The 15,639-nt window shown below is 31.9% G+C and overlaps 1 protein-coding gene across 1 annotated transcript; it reads left to right on the top strand.

The window, feature by feature from the left end:
- The first annotated feature begins 9,865 nt into the window (after positions 1–9,865).
- On the top strand, positions 9,866–12,378 carry LOC108334724 (transcription factor HHO2). The gene is made up of 5 exons (XM_017570650.2): positions 9,866–10,278; positions 10,437–10,729; positions 10,837–11,131; positions 11,236–11,312; positions 11,974–12,378. The coding sequence occupies exons 1-5, from the start codon at positions 10,164–10,166 to the stop codon at positions 12,301–12,303; spliced, it is 1,110 nt and encodes a 369-aa protein (XP_017426139.1). The 5' UTR covers positions 9,866–10,163; the 3' UTR covers positions 12,304–12,378.
- The last annotated feature ends 3,261 nt before the right edge of the window (positions 12,379–15,639 follow it).

Genomic DNA, 15,639 nt, shown 5'->3' with positions numbered 1-15,639 from the left:
TGCCAACAAATTTCATATAAAATTATTCAGGTTTAATATTTTTTTCCCAGTCTACAAGGATTATTAAGACATGTCTAATCATCGGAGTTCACAAAAACACATTAATAATAGGTTTAAATGAAGAAGATAAGCGTTTTGCAAAGATATTGCCTTAAGAAAGAAATTAATTAAAATCATATGACACATGCTTAACTAATAACGTCTGATTAGTAAAGAAAACCTACGTAAAATTGTGAGATAGAAATATAAACACATTCACGTGATGAGTGGAAATTTGTCTAAACGAATCTTTAAAACAATAAGCGTGAGAAGTTATCAAGCTTAAATATGTCTTTCTTATAAAAATCATTCTGGAAATTTGATGAAAATCCATCGAGAAAGCTACAACTTAAACTAGGACTAGGAGAATAGAAAAAAAATAAGGACTTCAAGGATTACTTTTCTTGTGGAAGATGGTGTTTTTAGTCAGGTAAATATATACATAAGTATTTGTTTTGGACTTTGTATTTTGGTCAAAATATCTTGTCATTTCTAAACTTAGATTTTTGAAGTTTCACACAACCAGCTCAAAGGTTCTAAAAGATACATGCTTATGGTAAATGGAAAGCTCTTTGAGTCTAGTTTCCTATAAAAAAATTCATCTCCATTAGAGCTCTGATGAGTGCATATTTATGTCCTCCTTTAGCCTTTAATATTGGATTCTTAATTGATTTTTGTACTTTAAGAAAATATTTTAAGTATGATTTGTTATAATTGGGTTTATTTAGCATGAGATACAAAAATATGTTAAAAATAGCTTTTTAGTTGCATAAATGTTTTTTTGGATATTTTGATATGTTAGTATACAGCTAAGTTGAGCTTATTAAGGTGTGAAAATAAATTGGTTAAAGTTTTATGACATCTTAAAGATAAATCCAAGAATAGCAAATAATCAAGACCACAAGAAGTCAATCCAAGCATAGCATGAAAAAGTCAAAAAATATGGCTAAGCTAATAAGAGAGAACAGACAACAAAAATTAGATCTTGCAATTTTCTCTATTTTTTTTCTACAAGAAGGACTTTGATAATTGATAAATGTTTATGATAAAAGATAATTAGGAGAAAATATATTTTAGATCTAGAAAATGTTTATTGGTAAAAAGATAATATTTACCAAATCCTTTTGAATCTAGAAAAAATATTCTTAAATATTTTTAGATCTTCACAACAATGAAATATATCTTGAAGATATTGGATTATTTAAAAAATAATTAGAGGAGATTACATTATCATAAAGGAGATTATAATAACATAAAAGTCCAAAACAAAGCCCAATCTAACTCATATATAAAGAGACCGAGGAAAACACATTAAGGGAGCCTAGAGAACCCTTTCGGGGTTCGAATTTTGTCCTGTCTCATGTTCTCCACCATCTCTTCTTCTAATTTCATATTATTTCAACATTCCATAAATGTTAAGCCTCTATGGTTGATTCTATTGTAATTTCTTAATGGGATTATGAGGTTAGATAAATAAATTTGTTTGTTTTTATTCTTGTGTCGATTTATTTTTATCACCCCCACACTTATCCTTTCGTAGTCTTGGGAAAACTTAGTAATTTAAAAACTTTATTCCGAATCAATATTCATATCAACATTCAACCAAAGGAAAAGAAATTCACTAAAAACTAATCAACTTTCTAAATCAAGTTGCCATGAAACATGCAAATGAGAAAAATCTATTTTAAAGACATGATTTAATCTTTTGAATTTACCAAGAACCCAAGTATGAAAGATGTCACTCAAGTTAAAATATATATTCACTCATCAATGCTCTCTTAAGTGTTTAGGTTTGTGTTTGCACTTAGAATACTAATGTATGTAAACACTACCATAACTTAGCAAGATTATAATGTTCACATACTTTTGGAAAACATGCATTCAAAGATCATGAGGATTTTTCAAAGGTTGTAATGTGCCCAAGGAAAAGTTAGGAAAAATTTAGGATACAGAGGCTTAAAAAATTTGGAAAGAAAGAATTAAGGAGCAAAAATTTTGGAAAACAAATATATTATTTTCTTTCTTCACTTTTTGAGAAAAAAATTATCTTTTTTTGCTACATTTTGTTTCCCACTTTTATTTTTTCTTATCTTCTCTTTTTGTCCTTTCACCCTCATTTTTTCATGAAACTTTTTCTTCCTTTTGCCATTTTTATTATTTTATGGGTCAGGTACTCACCCACACACTTTATTCATCACTCATTTCTAACACAATTCATTAGCTCATTATTTCATCCTAATATAAGGGATAATATGATCTTTTTCTTTTTAAGATTTTGCAATGGGCTTTAAGAAAACAAGAAATGTCTTGATCATATCAAATTTTGCATATTATAGTACAAACAAAACATGAGCAAGTCACTCAAGAAAAATAGGAATGGAACATGTTGGTTCATCTATCACAATTAGGCTCAAAACTCACAAGGCTAAAAATTCTTTCACAAAAGATTCAATCAAGTAATTCTCAAATTAATTCAATTAATAATTTATAGTTATGAATAAATTAGGCTAGCTACTAATCAATTCAACAATCTATTCAACATAAAATATGACTACTATTTCAAGATTATGATAGTTCCAATTACAAAATCAAATCCTAAAATCCAATTTCAATATGTTTTATTGAAAATAATAAAATATTTTTGGGTGAATTTCTTATGAGACATACTATGTAAAAGTTTCACCAAATAGAAAGTTAATACTTTCACAATTTTCTAAAAAAGAAATCACAATATTTTTATGGAAATAAAACAAAAAGTGAAACAAAAAACAAAAATGAAAAACAAACAAAAGAAAAATCCTAGTTACTATTTGTCTCCCCTAGACTTATTTCAAAAATTATCTTTTATATTTTAGCGGGTAGACAATTTATTTTTGAAACTTTTGGCTTAATATGGCCATATGTCGAAATTTATTTTCTTTAATTTTATGAACTACAAGTCACTATGTACAATTTTATTAATTTTTAAATTTTTATTTTGATAGAGAAAAAGAAAATGATTATGATAAACAAAAATAAAATCAAAATCAAAATGATAAAATTTCTAATCGCATTACCCAACAACAGTGTCAAATTTAATATATTGTCGTTGACGCGATCAAATTAATACTATTAAACTATAGCAATTTCAATATTGCTAAGATAGTAGCAAAAACAATAGAAAGAGTAAATTCAATCCTAAGTCATCTCCCACAAACATGAAATTTATTTCTAACTAATTAGTTCTTATAAAAACTATATAAAAGGGGTTAGTCAAATAGAATAATAGAACTAATAAAAGAAAATAAAAGATTAAAGAACAAAATAAAAAAAGATAGAAATAAATTTATAAAAATATTTAAAAAGATATAAACAATGATAAAGAAAATATATGTTGATTTCACTGCTTTCTCAAAATAGGATTCATCATCATTAGTTATCTAAAGATTAATGTTCAATTAATTACTATTTTAGATTTTCAAATTAATGAATGTAAATTCTCAACTAATTTGATGTTGTTCTCACTCTTAACCAAAATACATTCTCAACTAAAAGTAAGAATTTTGTAGATTAATTATAGTAACTTTAACCAAAGTACATTCTCACCATGGTCATAGTTGAACCCTGTTCGGCCACCACTGATGACCTGAGAACGATGATGAGCTCACATACGAACTTAGAACGGGCAATTGTGACTGCAACTACTGATGATGAAGAACAATGAATCCAGAATGTAATATTCAGGGATAAACTAAGAATGCTTGATTTGGGGGATGAACGCAAAATGCTTAAGAACAAATGTAAAAATCTTAATTTGGGGAAGAAGTCAGAAATGTGAAAATAAAACGCATAATGCTTGATATGAAAAAGGTCGCTCGAAGTAAAAAAAAACCCTTCATTTGGAAATATGAGGTAAAAGTGGAAAACTTTTGAGTGTTAGGAAGGAAGGTTTGGAGGAAATTTGAGTATAGAAGGAAAATTATAACGGTGAAAAATTAATTATGATTTGTGGACATCATAAATTTCTTTAAAAAACAATTAAAACTCCTACTACTATAAGCTTTGAAACAACTCATTATAACCCTCTTAAATAATGTTAATTTGTAGAGGATTTTTATAACTTTCACTAATTTTTTTGTATAATTACGAGTTATTGCATTAATGAGTAGTGGAAAAGTAACATTCTATGACGGGTAAAAATCACCAATCATAAAAGGTTAATCGGTGACGAAATTGTAATAAACTTAAATTATATTATGTAGTTATGGAAATCAATCATAATATATAATGCGGTGATAAACTTGTAAATAATTTCAGAACATATTATGACGAAGTTATGGACAATCAGTCATAATATAAAACATGATGACAAACTTGTAAATAAGTTCAAAATGTATTATGATGAAATTATGAACACCTATTGTAATATATGAAAGAAGTGAAAAATTTTGATAATGAAAAATTAATAATAATTTATAGACATCATAAACTTCTTTAATAAACAATTAAAACTCCTGCTACTATCAGCTTTGAAACAACTTATTATAACCCTCTTAAATAATGATAATTTGGAGAGGATTTTTATAACTTTCACCAAATAACTTTCACTAATTTATTTTTTTTTGTATAATTACGAGTTATTGCATTGGTTGGAATTATTTTTTTCACTTCACTCATATGAAGAGATGGAAGAAACAATCCAACCAATTCTTTTTAATTAATTGGACCATGACACACAGATTAAGAATTTTATAAGCCTAACTTTGCAATTAAATGAAATTATATGTACTCAAAAAGAATATTACAATTATCTTTGAAAAAAATCATATTTAGAATTGTAATTATAAGAACTAAGTTAATTTTTCCAAGAGTAAAAAGGATTAAAATGAGACAAAACCTAATATTTTATTATTTAAGTTAACAAGTTTATAATAGAAATGTAAGTAATTCAAAGTTTATTTTATAAAACTGTCCTCCTTTTAAAATAATTTATCCTTTTTTAAATTATTAATTAATCCTTTTTAGATCTCAACCTATAACAGTAAAATTAATCGAGAATAGAAGATATTTATCCGATCAGATATGTGAATGTGTATCTCCACGCTATGCACTTGCATGTGTAGTTCGATAGTCAAATATAAATGTGATAATTTAGGATCGTAATGGTATATTCAATTTGATGACCAAAATTTTATGTGGTTTGAGTTTTTGATGTTAAAGTTTTGTTGGAGTTGTTAAATTTTTAAGCATGGGAAATTAGTTTATTTAGTTTTATTTTAATTAAATTTGTAAATGTTGATATAAGTTGAAAATTTGTTGATATTAATATTAAAATGAACATTGAATTTGTATATGATATGCACTGTTAGATTAAAAGTTTGGAAATGTATCACTTGTGTTGTTATGATTGTATTATATACATGAATAGATATAGGTATAGATTTGAAAATTATACTTAAAAACCATATTATACATAGCTTTTGAAATTCGTAATATTTGAAAAGGTGTTATCATAATTAATTCTAGAAAACCATATATTGAATAGAGTAAAATTTAAATTTTATACTTTCAGTAAATATATTTTTAGTTTGAGATCTTTTAGATAAACAAAATACCTCATTAAAAATTTACCGTTAATAAATTTAGTAAATTGTTTAGATCAATAGCATAATACTTAAAAATTATCTTCAAATTATTTAATAAATAGACTTAATTAAGTTTTAACTATTTAATAAATTTTAAATTTTTTTATTAAATTTATATTATTATGGATTTTATCGTTAATGAGATTATGTTATTGGTAGTTTTGTTTTTTGTTTTGTAACTCGCCGTTAACTAACTATTTTCTTTTCTGGTATCCTCCAACTTGTTGCCAACTCAATCTTAAGGAGAAAAACAATAACTTGATTATTGTTGGTAGATATTTGTTAGAAGACATTAAAGAGCGAAGAAGTGAGTTAATTCACGGGTTGGAGATGAAAAGACAAAACTAATAATCACACTTTTACGTTGACGACAAAATCTATAAAGTATTTAGGAGACAAAAAAAATATTTTAAATACTTAATGAAAAAAATTTTTAATAGAAAACTAAAAATAAAATAGTTAAAATTTTAAAATATTATTTTGACGTTTTCAACTTCTACTTCAATTTAATATAGTGATTTTATTATAAGTAATTTTAATTAGAAAATTTGTTTAAGTTATGTGTAGTACGATTTTGTGTGAGTATGCTAATCACTCAGGTTAGTTACTAGGTTGATCATTCAACATTTAGGACAACCACCTAGGTCTACTACCAAACCTATTATGAGACTGGCCATTCAGGCTAACCACCAGGGCAATCATCCAGGGCGACTACTAAAGTGATTATCAGGGCGATCATCCTAGCTGACCACTAGGTTGACCACCAAGTCGATAACTCAGGCTTACCACTATGCCGACCACCAAACCAACCACCCAAGCCAATTAACTACCCAGGGTGACCATCCAAGTTGACCAATTGGGCAACCACCCAAGCTGACCATATAGTCAAACAATAATAACTCATTAAAACCCTAATGCAGATTAAGGTGTGATTGAACTGTTATTAGACCAGCAAAAGGTAAAGGTCGATTACAACAACTATATAAAAGTCTTAGATATGACTCGCGTTATAGGCTTTGGTTTAGGTGAAACCAAAACCTATCAAAATGTGGTGGCATTTTTTTAGTTTAAGCGAACTTATACGCCTCGGTTCAAGGGGAACCGAAGCATATAAGACATATTACCTTGGTTGATACTACAACCGATGCCTAAAAGTCCACCTACCCCCTGACAGGTCTCTGAAATGGAAATCTGTGCAAAGTCTATGGTTTCGGTTCATTCTGAACCGGTGCGAAACCATTTTTATGCATCGGTTTAAGTGGGAACTGAGGCGTATAACCATTTCATATTTTTTTTTTCTTTTTTTCTGAAGACTATATGCCTCGGTTGAGATTAGAACCGAGGCATATATGTGTGTATTGCTTCGGCTAAACATAGAACTGAGGTAATATTGCTTACCTCTTAACCCAGCTACCTCAAAAAAACTTAACCTACAAGTGTTTCATTTCCTTCTTCCTCGAGAAACAAATGTTCTCGCTCTCGCCCCTTTCCCCTTTTCCTCTTCTTTTCTCGTCAGCAACCAAAATCTCCCCCTCCACGCAGAGACCAAACTCGAAACCGAAAACGAGATCACCTTCCTCTTTATTTGCCAAAACCCTACTACCGGGAGCCACCGCCACCTTGTCGTCACCTGCGAGTGCGTCGTCTCTAGAGGGAAGAGCAAGCGGTGGCCGTTGGGAGTGAAGTGAGGTTGCTGATGAGCGACGACCATGGAGGTTGAACAGGGTTAGGCCATGGAGACGAACATGAAGATTGGGGGAATTAGAGTTTGACGACGGTGGGGTGAAGATTGGGGGAAATTGTTATGCTCTACCGCGAGTTCTCTGCGCACGATGACGGTCACGGTGAAGGCGGTGGTGGCGCGATCTGTTGGTCACCTTTCTGATTGCATGTTTTGCGACGGAGAGAGAGCTCTCACGGTGGTCATGGCGGTGGCCTCATGGAGCTCGCGAGGTTTTGTGGCACGATTGTTGATGGCGGCGGCACGGCGCGACACAATGTGGTTGCTGATGATGCGCGATAAGCGTGGTTATGGGTGGCGGTAGTCACAGCGGTAGTTGCAGCGACGTCCTGGTTCTCTGGCTTGGTTTCTATTTCCTACAGGTTGCCATGGATAGCTACATGATTCTAGAGAATGCCATGGTGGCTGTGACGCGTTGGAGAAGAAGACGCGTGGTGGCCTGTGGTGGTCCGATAAAGGTAGCACGGTTGTTGAGTGGTGGTCCGATGTGAGAATGGAGGCTGAAATGTTAAGAAGGAACTGTAGAGGTTGCTCGTAGGATCTTTTCAAAGGTTGAGGTGGATAACACTTGTCTTCTAGAAGCTACTGATAAGTACATTCAGCTGCAACCCAAGGTTGAATTACATATTCAATTAATATTGAAATTTGTTGTCTGGTTGAGTTTAACTGCTAGTCCTACCGAGAACCCCAAACGTTCAATGTTGGGACGTGATTTGGAAGCATTGATTCAGAGAGCTAGGGACCACAAGAAAAAGTTTGGGGATATAATGGATGAGCTTGAAAAGTTGGAAGAAGAATGCAGACTAGAGGATGGGAGCTACCACTTCGGTTCAGTACATGCGTAAAATATGAAGAAAAAAAACACGTTATTACCTCGATTATCTAAAAATCGAGGCATAATCCTACTCTCTTTTGATTCGGTTCGTACTCAAGGCAAAAAAGTTACTCCTTTTTATGTGGCTTCTATATGTGTCGATTATAAAACCGATGCTTATAAACAAAATTAACCTGTGTCTTAGTGCCATTTTCATCAATAATATATCCAGTATGCTACCGTACTCAATCAATCTACTATACATCTTACTTAATATACTAAAGTACTTTTTAACCATCTCTAATATTGAATTCGGTCTAAAATCTCTACACTCCAATAGAGGTTAAATGGTAAGAATCTCAAAATTTTAATTTATTTTTTCTTAAATTATATTGTTTTATTTTCTAAATCTTTTATAACTCATATTCTTATATAAAATTCCAATTTTAATTAATATTTTATTCAAAATTTATATTATATAATATACTCTGATAAAAATATTATAATAAGACAATTCTTAAAATTAGCGAAAATGATAATGGAGATCACATGCATTCCGTGCACCTTGACCTAAATTTCTCAACATTGATTACTTGAAAGGTGAAGGAATTTTTCAAAATCACTAAACCCTAAATACTTAAAAAGAAATAAATAATTAGAATTGGGATGATGAGGAAAGAGAATATAAGAGGAAGCAGATAGTCTTTGTTTTTTCTTATCCTATGAATAAAATGTGAGAGGCGGTGAAGAATATGAGAGAGAAGAACGCTGACGCATTTGCCAGCCCACAATGAACTCAAAGGGGAATCACACTCCAGAATATTCATATATTATACCCTCTCTTTTTCCCCTTTCATTATTTTTCCCATCTTTTTCTAAAACAAAATTAGACTTGGTAGTTAGAAATATATTAAATAAAAGCCAATTAAATATGTTAAATCAAACAAAGTTATTTTTTTCTAACCTAAAATAAATAAAGTATGTTATATATATATATATATATATATATATATATTATTATAAATATTCATATATTAACTATATATATAACTATATCATATTTCATCAAAAATACATTCTCTTATATTAAGTCATTTTTACTTAAAAATATTTAACCTTTTTTTGTTGTTTGTTGGTGTGTCAAAAAGTTTTTTATAGATAAATTTTTACCTGACCAAAAGTATACATTATCATGTTTAAACTTTTTCAGATCTTATCATTTATCTAAAAATTATGCTAAAAATTTCAATAAAAATAAAATAGTTTAATTAAAAATATAAAATAAATGTATAATGTCATAATTCATTTCGTGTTTTCATCTCTAACACTTAAAAGCAAACCTTAAGAAAAAAACACATCATATTTTAAGTCCATTAATTCATTTTAAGGCATTAAACATTGAAAGAAAATATTAAAACATTTATTAAACTAGATAAAAAAAATTTCTAAAATTTATTGTTCTAAAATTTATAGCATTCTTGTTCAACTTTTTTTCAGAGACCAATAAAGAAAATACACAAATGACAAAACAATGAGAGAGTGCAACATAGTGAAAAAAAAAACAAAACACAAGAGAGTGGAATATGCAAGAATATAATAAAACGCATGAAATATTCGTTTTTGTACGCGACGGCCCGACCTCGATGTTCACCTCGGTTCATCTCGACCGTCCAACTACTTTCTCTCTCTAACTTCCTATGTCTTCTCTCTCTTCAAAGTTTATTCCAAATTTTGATTCTGCTCAGATTAGATCCCATTATTACAAATTTTCTCATTGTTGGATCCGTTTTCTTTCCACGCTTTGACAAAACACCATTCCCTATATATTCCTCCTCATCCTCTTTCTCAAACTGTTTTTCTCTCACACCAACAAAATTCAAAACCCACCAACGCATAATCATCCATCGGATAGAAAAAGAGCAGAAGTTTCAAATTTTTGAGAAAAATGCTTCCCCGGAAAATGGGGTTCCGTGAGTACATCGAAGCATTGGAGGAAGAAAGGAGAAAAATTCAAGTTTTCCCTAAAGAGCTTCCTCTGTCGTTGGAGCTTGTCACGCAAGGTAAAACCTTGAAAAAAAAGCCATAATCAGATACTATTTTGCGCTGTGAACTTGAAGTTTCCGGCTTCTGGTTTTTGGGTGTGTTAATTCCAGTTTTGCCATTTTTGGATGCGAGTTTTGATTTTGTTTGTTTATTTGTCTGTGTGAATTTGATGCAGCAATTGAGGGGTGCAGGCAGCAATTGTCTGGAACGGTTACGGAGTACAATTTGAATGGCCAATCGGAGTGTTCGGAGCAGACATCAACGGATGAAGGACCTGTTTTTGAGGAGTTCATTCCTATTAAGAAAGGAGCATCTCAAGATTCTGTTGAAGAAGAGGAAGAAGAAGAAAATGAAGATGAAGATGAGCAACATTCTCATCAGCACAGGAAAACCACTTCTGATAAAAAGAAATCAGATTGGCTTAGATCCGTTCAGTTGTGGAATTCCAATCCCCCTCCTACCAAAGAGGTAAAAACAAAACATAAAACACCCAAAAATTATTTTATTTAATTTACCTTTGCATTGATAATTTTCTTCAAAGATGTTCATTTTTGTTTTGTTTTGTGGGGATTTAGGATGTGCCTAGAAAAGCAAATGTTGTTGAAGTAAAGAGAAACGGTGGAGCTTTTCAACCGTTCCAAAGAGAGGAAAAAAGTGCTATAGTTAACGGAAAGGCTGATAACTATGCATCAGCAATTGGTAAAACACCGTCTTCACCACCAGTTCCTGCTACAAGTTCCACAGGACCAATTACAATAGACAGCAGAAAAGAGGAGAAAGGACAGACTCAGAGAAAGCAACGACGATGTTGGTCACAGGAATTGCACAAGCGATTCTTGCATGCCCTTCAGCAACTTGGTGGTGCAGATTGTGCGTATATTACTTGGAACTAGTTTTTGTTCTGTGCTATAAACAAATGTTTCGAATTTACTTGGAATTGTTTCAAATGTTTGATAATTTGGTTTTTGTTGTAGCTGCCACGCCCAAACAGATCAGGGAGCTAATGAAGGTTGATGGCCTCACCAATGATGAAGTCAAAAGCCACTTGCAGGTTAGTATGTAGTTTCTTTGGTCATGTCAATTTCTTTCCCAATTTCCATGATACTGCATAATTTCCATTTTTGGTACTGTGCCAAGAATCTGAGAATTGGCTTCTAAGGCATAAATGGGGTGTTGTATTTTGTGGTTCTTCACATCACAACTTTACAAAAACATGATTTATTATTTTTAATGAGATTTATTTTCTTAATCACTTTTTTTTTTCTGTCACTTGAAGTCTATTTATCTCAGAATTCAAAATCATTCCTAAAATATCTTATTTATTTTAGAAAAATATGGTTTGACTTCAATGTTTGTAGGAATCTGTTTCAGAAATTTTGATTTTTGTCATGATAATTCTTGTCTGTCAATGATGACTTTCTTCTTCATAAATCTAAGATATTTAAGGTGGAAAACAAAATTCAACAGTCATTCAAAGAATAAACACTGTAATCTTTAAAAGGGTTAAATACATGTTTTATATTTTCATAATAATCTGTATAAAATGTTAGGAAATATTTTTCAATATAGATAACAAGACTAATTTTTCATCAAAATTGAAGAGTCAGAACAGGTTGCATCATTTTGTTCAATTTTCTGTTTGAATTTTCTTGAGTTTACTTTATATGTTTATGAATGATGTCTGAGATATTTTGTTGTTTTGTTCTGTTCAGAAATTTCGTCTGCACACTAGAAGAAGTCCCATAATACACAACAACGGAAATTCACAAGCAGCACCTTTGTTTCTTGTGGGGAAAATTTTTGTGCAGCCACCAGAATATGGTGCAGTAGCTACCTCAACAGCTTCTGGAGGAGAATTGACCACAGTTACTGCTCCAACTGGAATATATGCACCTGTGGCTGCACATCCTCCACTTGTCACAAACACACCAATAATGAACCATTCACGTTCACAAGAAAGGCCTAATTATAATAATAATAATAGTGCTCAATCAAACTCACCTGCCTCATCATCTTCCACACACACAATCACAACTACTTAATATGTCCCTTGATTGATATTCAAACTTGCTGGTGTAAAAAATTTTGTAATCTATATTGTAGTTGATAGAAAGAAAGTCTATGTCATGTTATCATATGTTTTTCTTTTTCTCTCCTTTTCCTTTTCTTGTAGTGCATGTGTAGATTAATCTGGATTAAGAAAACTATGTTTCTTTTTCTTAACTTTGTGTGAAGCTAAATAGAGAGGAAGTTACAAATTGTATTGTGTGTATGTCACCATTTTGGTTGGCTACATGATTATATTTCCATGGCACAACATCACTTGCTTTTTTTAGTTTTGAACACGTTCCACAACTGCTAACGAGTTTGGTTTAAAATCACTTATATTTTTGTTTAGTTTAGAGAAGAAAGGAGAAATAAAGAAAAGGATGAGAAGGTGTGATCAATTCTTGGATACTCTAGTAAAAGGTCAACCTTGTAAAAAGTTAGCAAACTATGCCTAGAATGAGACAAGTAACCTACCTACGTAAAGAAAATTAAAAAATTGTCATTTTATAATGGATCGCGATATTCTAACAACGAAATTTTAACACATTTTTGACGTCACGTGTCATGAATTCATTGGCTTGTATCTATTTTTTTTTGTTTTAAGAAATGATGTTAAAATTGAGGAGGGTTTCAGAATTTCGGAATTCCAAATATGCCCCTTGTCCTATTTCATTAGAAAGCAATGTTCTCTGCGTTCTTGTCCTCGTTCTCATTCTCCCTCTTTGTTGTTGCTCTCGATCTTGGTTGTCGTTCTTTTTATACGTTTTCGTTGCATCTCTTCGTTTTGCTCAACATCGTCCTCTTTGTTGAGGGTATTGTGCGAAATGGCAAGTTCCGGTAACCATGGTCCTTCGAACAAGGTAAATGCATTATTCCTCCTTTTTCGTCATTGCGTTTTTGGTTTGGCTTTTGGGTTTTCCCTTTTGTGCTAAAGTTTTTGTTGTTTTCGTTTTAGGGATTTGCCCTTTTGCTTATTTTGTTTGTCGTTGATGCAAAGAAAGTTTTATGCGTGCTTTAGACGAGCAAGACAATCTAATTGCAGAACTTAAACGGAGGGTTGTTGTCCTAGAGGCAGAGTTGGCTGAAGAGAAAGCTAGAAGAACAAATAAAGATGATGGTGGACAGAGTGTGCCTCGTGCAGAACCCTTCATGAACAATGGATTTGTTTCCCCAGGAGGCATGTCCACCAATCCACCTCCTATGAAGACATATGTAGGGTCGGATCACGAAGGCGTTACAAGAGTAGAGGGCTTAGGACTCCTGGAGATGGATTGTTTAAAATAAAAAATGAGTGATATATTGATTGGTTAAAAGAATGTAATACAACATTGTAAATAGATGAACAAATTCTGTAATGTAACCTATTTTGTTCAATGATATAAAATATGCATCTTTGCTTGTGTTACTTATTATTAATGTTAATTGAATTCCTTTTTTATTGTCATTGTGAAATGAGCTTTTATTTGGAATGTGAATGAATAAAGTGGCCATTTTGATTGAGTATTCATGTATGTGATGGATGAATGAAACAATACTTGTGAGTACAGGGTGAGAAGTCATGTTTTGGCAACCCATGATGGAGGAAAGGAACAATGTTTATGAGATGAGCAACTTGGGTGAAGTCCACAAACTTTTGAACCAAAAAATTGACTTGTAATCGTTTACAGGTTCCTGGTAAACGATTACACGACAAAATCTTTGTACAAAAACTTGAACTATAGGAACCAGCTGTGGTAACTTAGGTGACCATAGTCAAACTTTTTCATATTTTGGCATAAATCCCATGGTTTTCACTTGATTTTGTTGTTTAAGTGTGAGTATAGGGTGAGAAGTGATGTTTTGGCACCCCATGATGGAGGAAAGAAACAATGTTTATGAGATGAACAACTTGGGTGAGATAACATGTTGTCAACTTTGACCTTTGCTAGCTATTTTACTAATAACTTTTCCCACCGACCTCCAAATGATGTGATTCTTTATTTTATGAGAAACTAGACTCAAAAAATTTTCCAATGACTACTAATTTGTAATTTTTGGACATCTGAGTTGGTACAGTTTATTCTTTCAAGTTAGCGTTTCATATATTCTTGCCAACTCTGACCTTTGCTTGTTCTTTTGCTCATAACTTTCTTCACCGAACTCCAAATGAGTTGATTCTTGTTTTGTTGGAATCTAGACTCAAAGACCTTTCAAATTATGCCTTGGAAATCAAGTTTACACCTTTTGGAAATCAAGTTTACACCTTTTTTGACACTGTAATCGATCACAAGGACACTGTAAATGATTACACGAAAAAAAATCTGGTTTTGTACAAAAACTTGTGCTGTAGGAGCTAGTTGTGGGCACACAGGTAGCCAAAGACATTTTACGTTATTTTTCCATATTTCTTTAGTTGATGAGAGTTGTTTTTAGTGTTTAAGTGTGAGTAGAGGGAGGAAACTAGGGTTTGGGTAGTCCATGGTGAAGGAAAGACCCAATGTTGGTGTCAAGACCAAGTTGGTTCAAGTGCTGAAACAAGTGCAGGCCATTTTGTGCCTTGTAATCGATTACAAGAGCCTTGTAAACGATTACACGAACAAAAGTCTAGTTTTGTACAAAAACTTGTGCTTCAGGAGCCACCTGTGCGCACATAAGTAGCCAAAGGCAATTTGAGTGAAATAACATGCTGTCAACTTTGACCTTTGCTGGCTATTTTAATGATAACTTTTCCCACCGACCTCCAAATGATGTGATTCTTTTTTTACTAGAAACTAGACTAAAAAAGCTTTCCAATGACTACTAATTTGTAATTTTGGGACTTCTAAGTTGGTACAGTTTATTCTTTCAAGTTAGCGTTTCATATATTCTTGCCAACTCTGACCTTTGCTTGTTCTTTTGCTCATAACTTTCTTCACCGAACTCCAAATGAGTTGATTCTTGTTTTGTTGGAATCTAGACTCAAAGACCTTTCAAATTATGCCTTGTAAATCAAGTTTACACCTTTTTTGACACTGTAATCGATTACAAGGACACTGTAAACGATTACACGAAAAAAAATCTGGTTTTGTACAAAAACTTGTGTTGTAGGAGATAGTTGTGGGCACAAGGTAGCCAAAGACATTTTACTTTATTTTTCCATATTTCTTCAGTTGATGAGAGTTGTTTTTAGTGTTTAAGTGTGAGTAGAGGGAGGAAACTAGGGTTTGGGCAGTCCATGGTGAAGGAAAGACCCAATGTTGGTGTCAAGACCAAGTTGGTTCAAGTGCTGAAACAAGTGCAGGCCATTTTGTGCCTTGTAATCGATTACAAGAGCCTTGTAAACGATTACACGAACAAAAGTCTAGTTTTGT

Source organism: Vigna angularis, chromosome 10 (genome assembly GCF_016808095.1).
Source record: "Vigna angularis cultivar LongXiaoDou No.4 chromosome 10, ASM1680809v1, whole genome shotgun sequence".
NCBI lineage: Eukaryota > Viridiplantae > Streptophyta > Magnoliopsida > Fabales > Fabaceae > Vigna > Vigna angularis.
The sequence above is the reverse complement of the archived record's forward strand: the minus strand, read 5'-3'. Positions and strand labels throughout refer to the sequence as shown.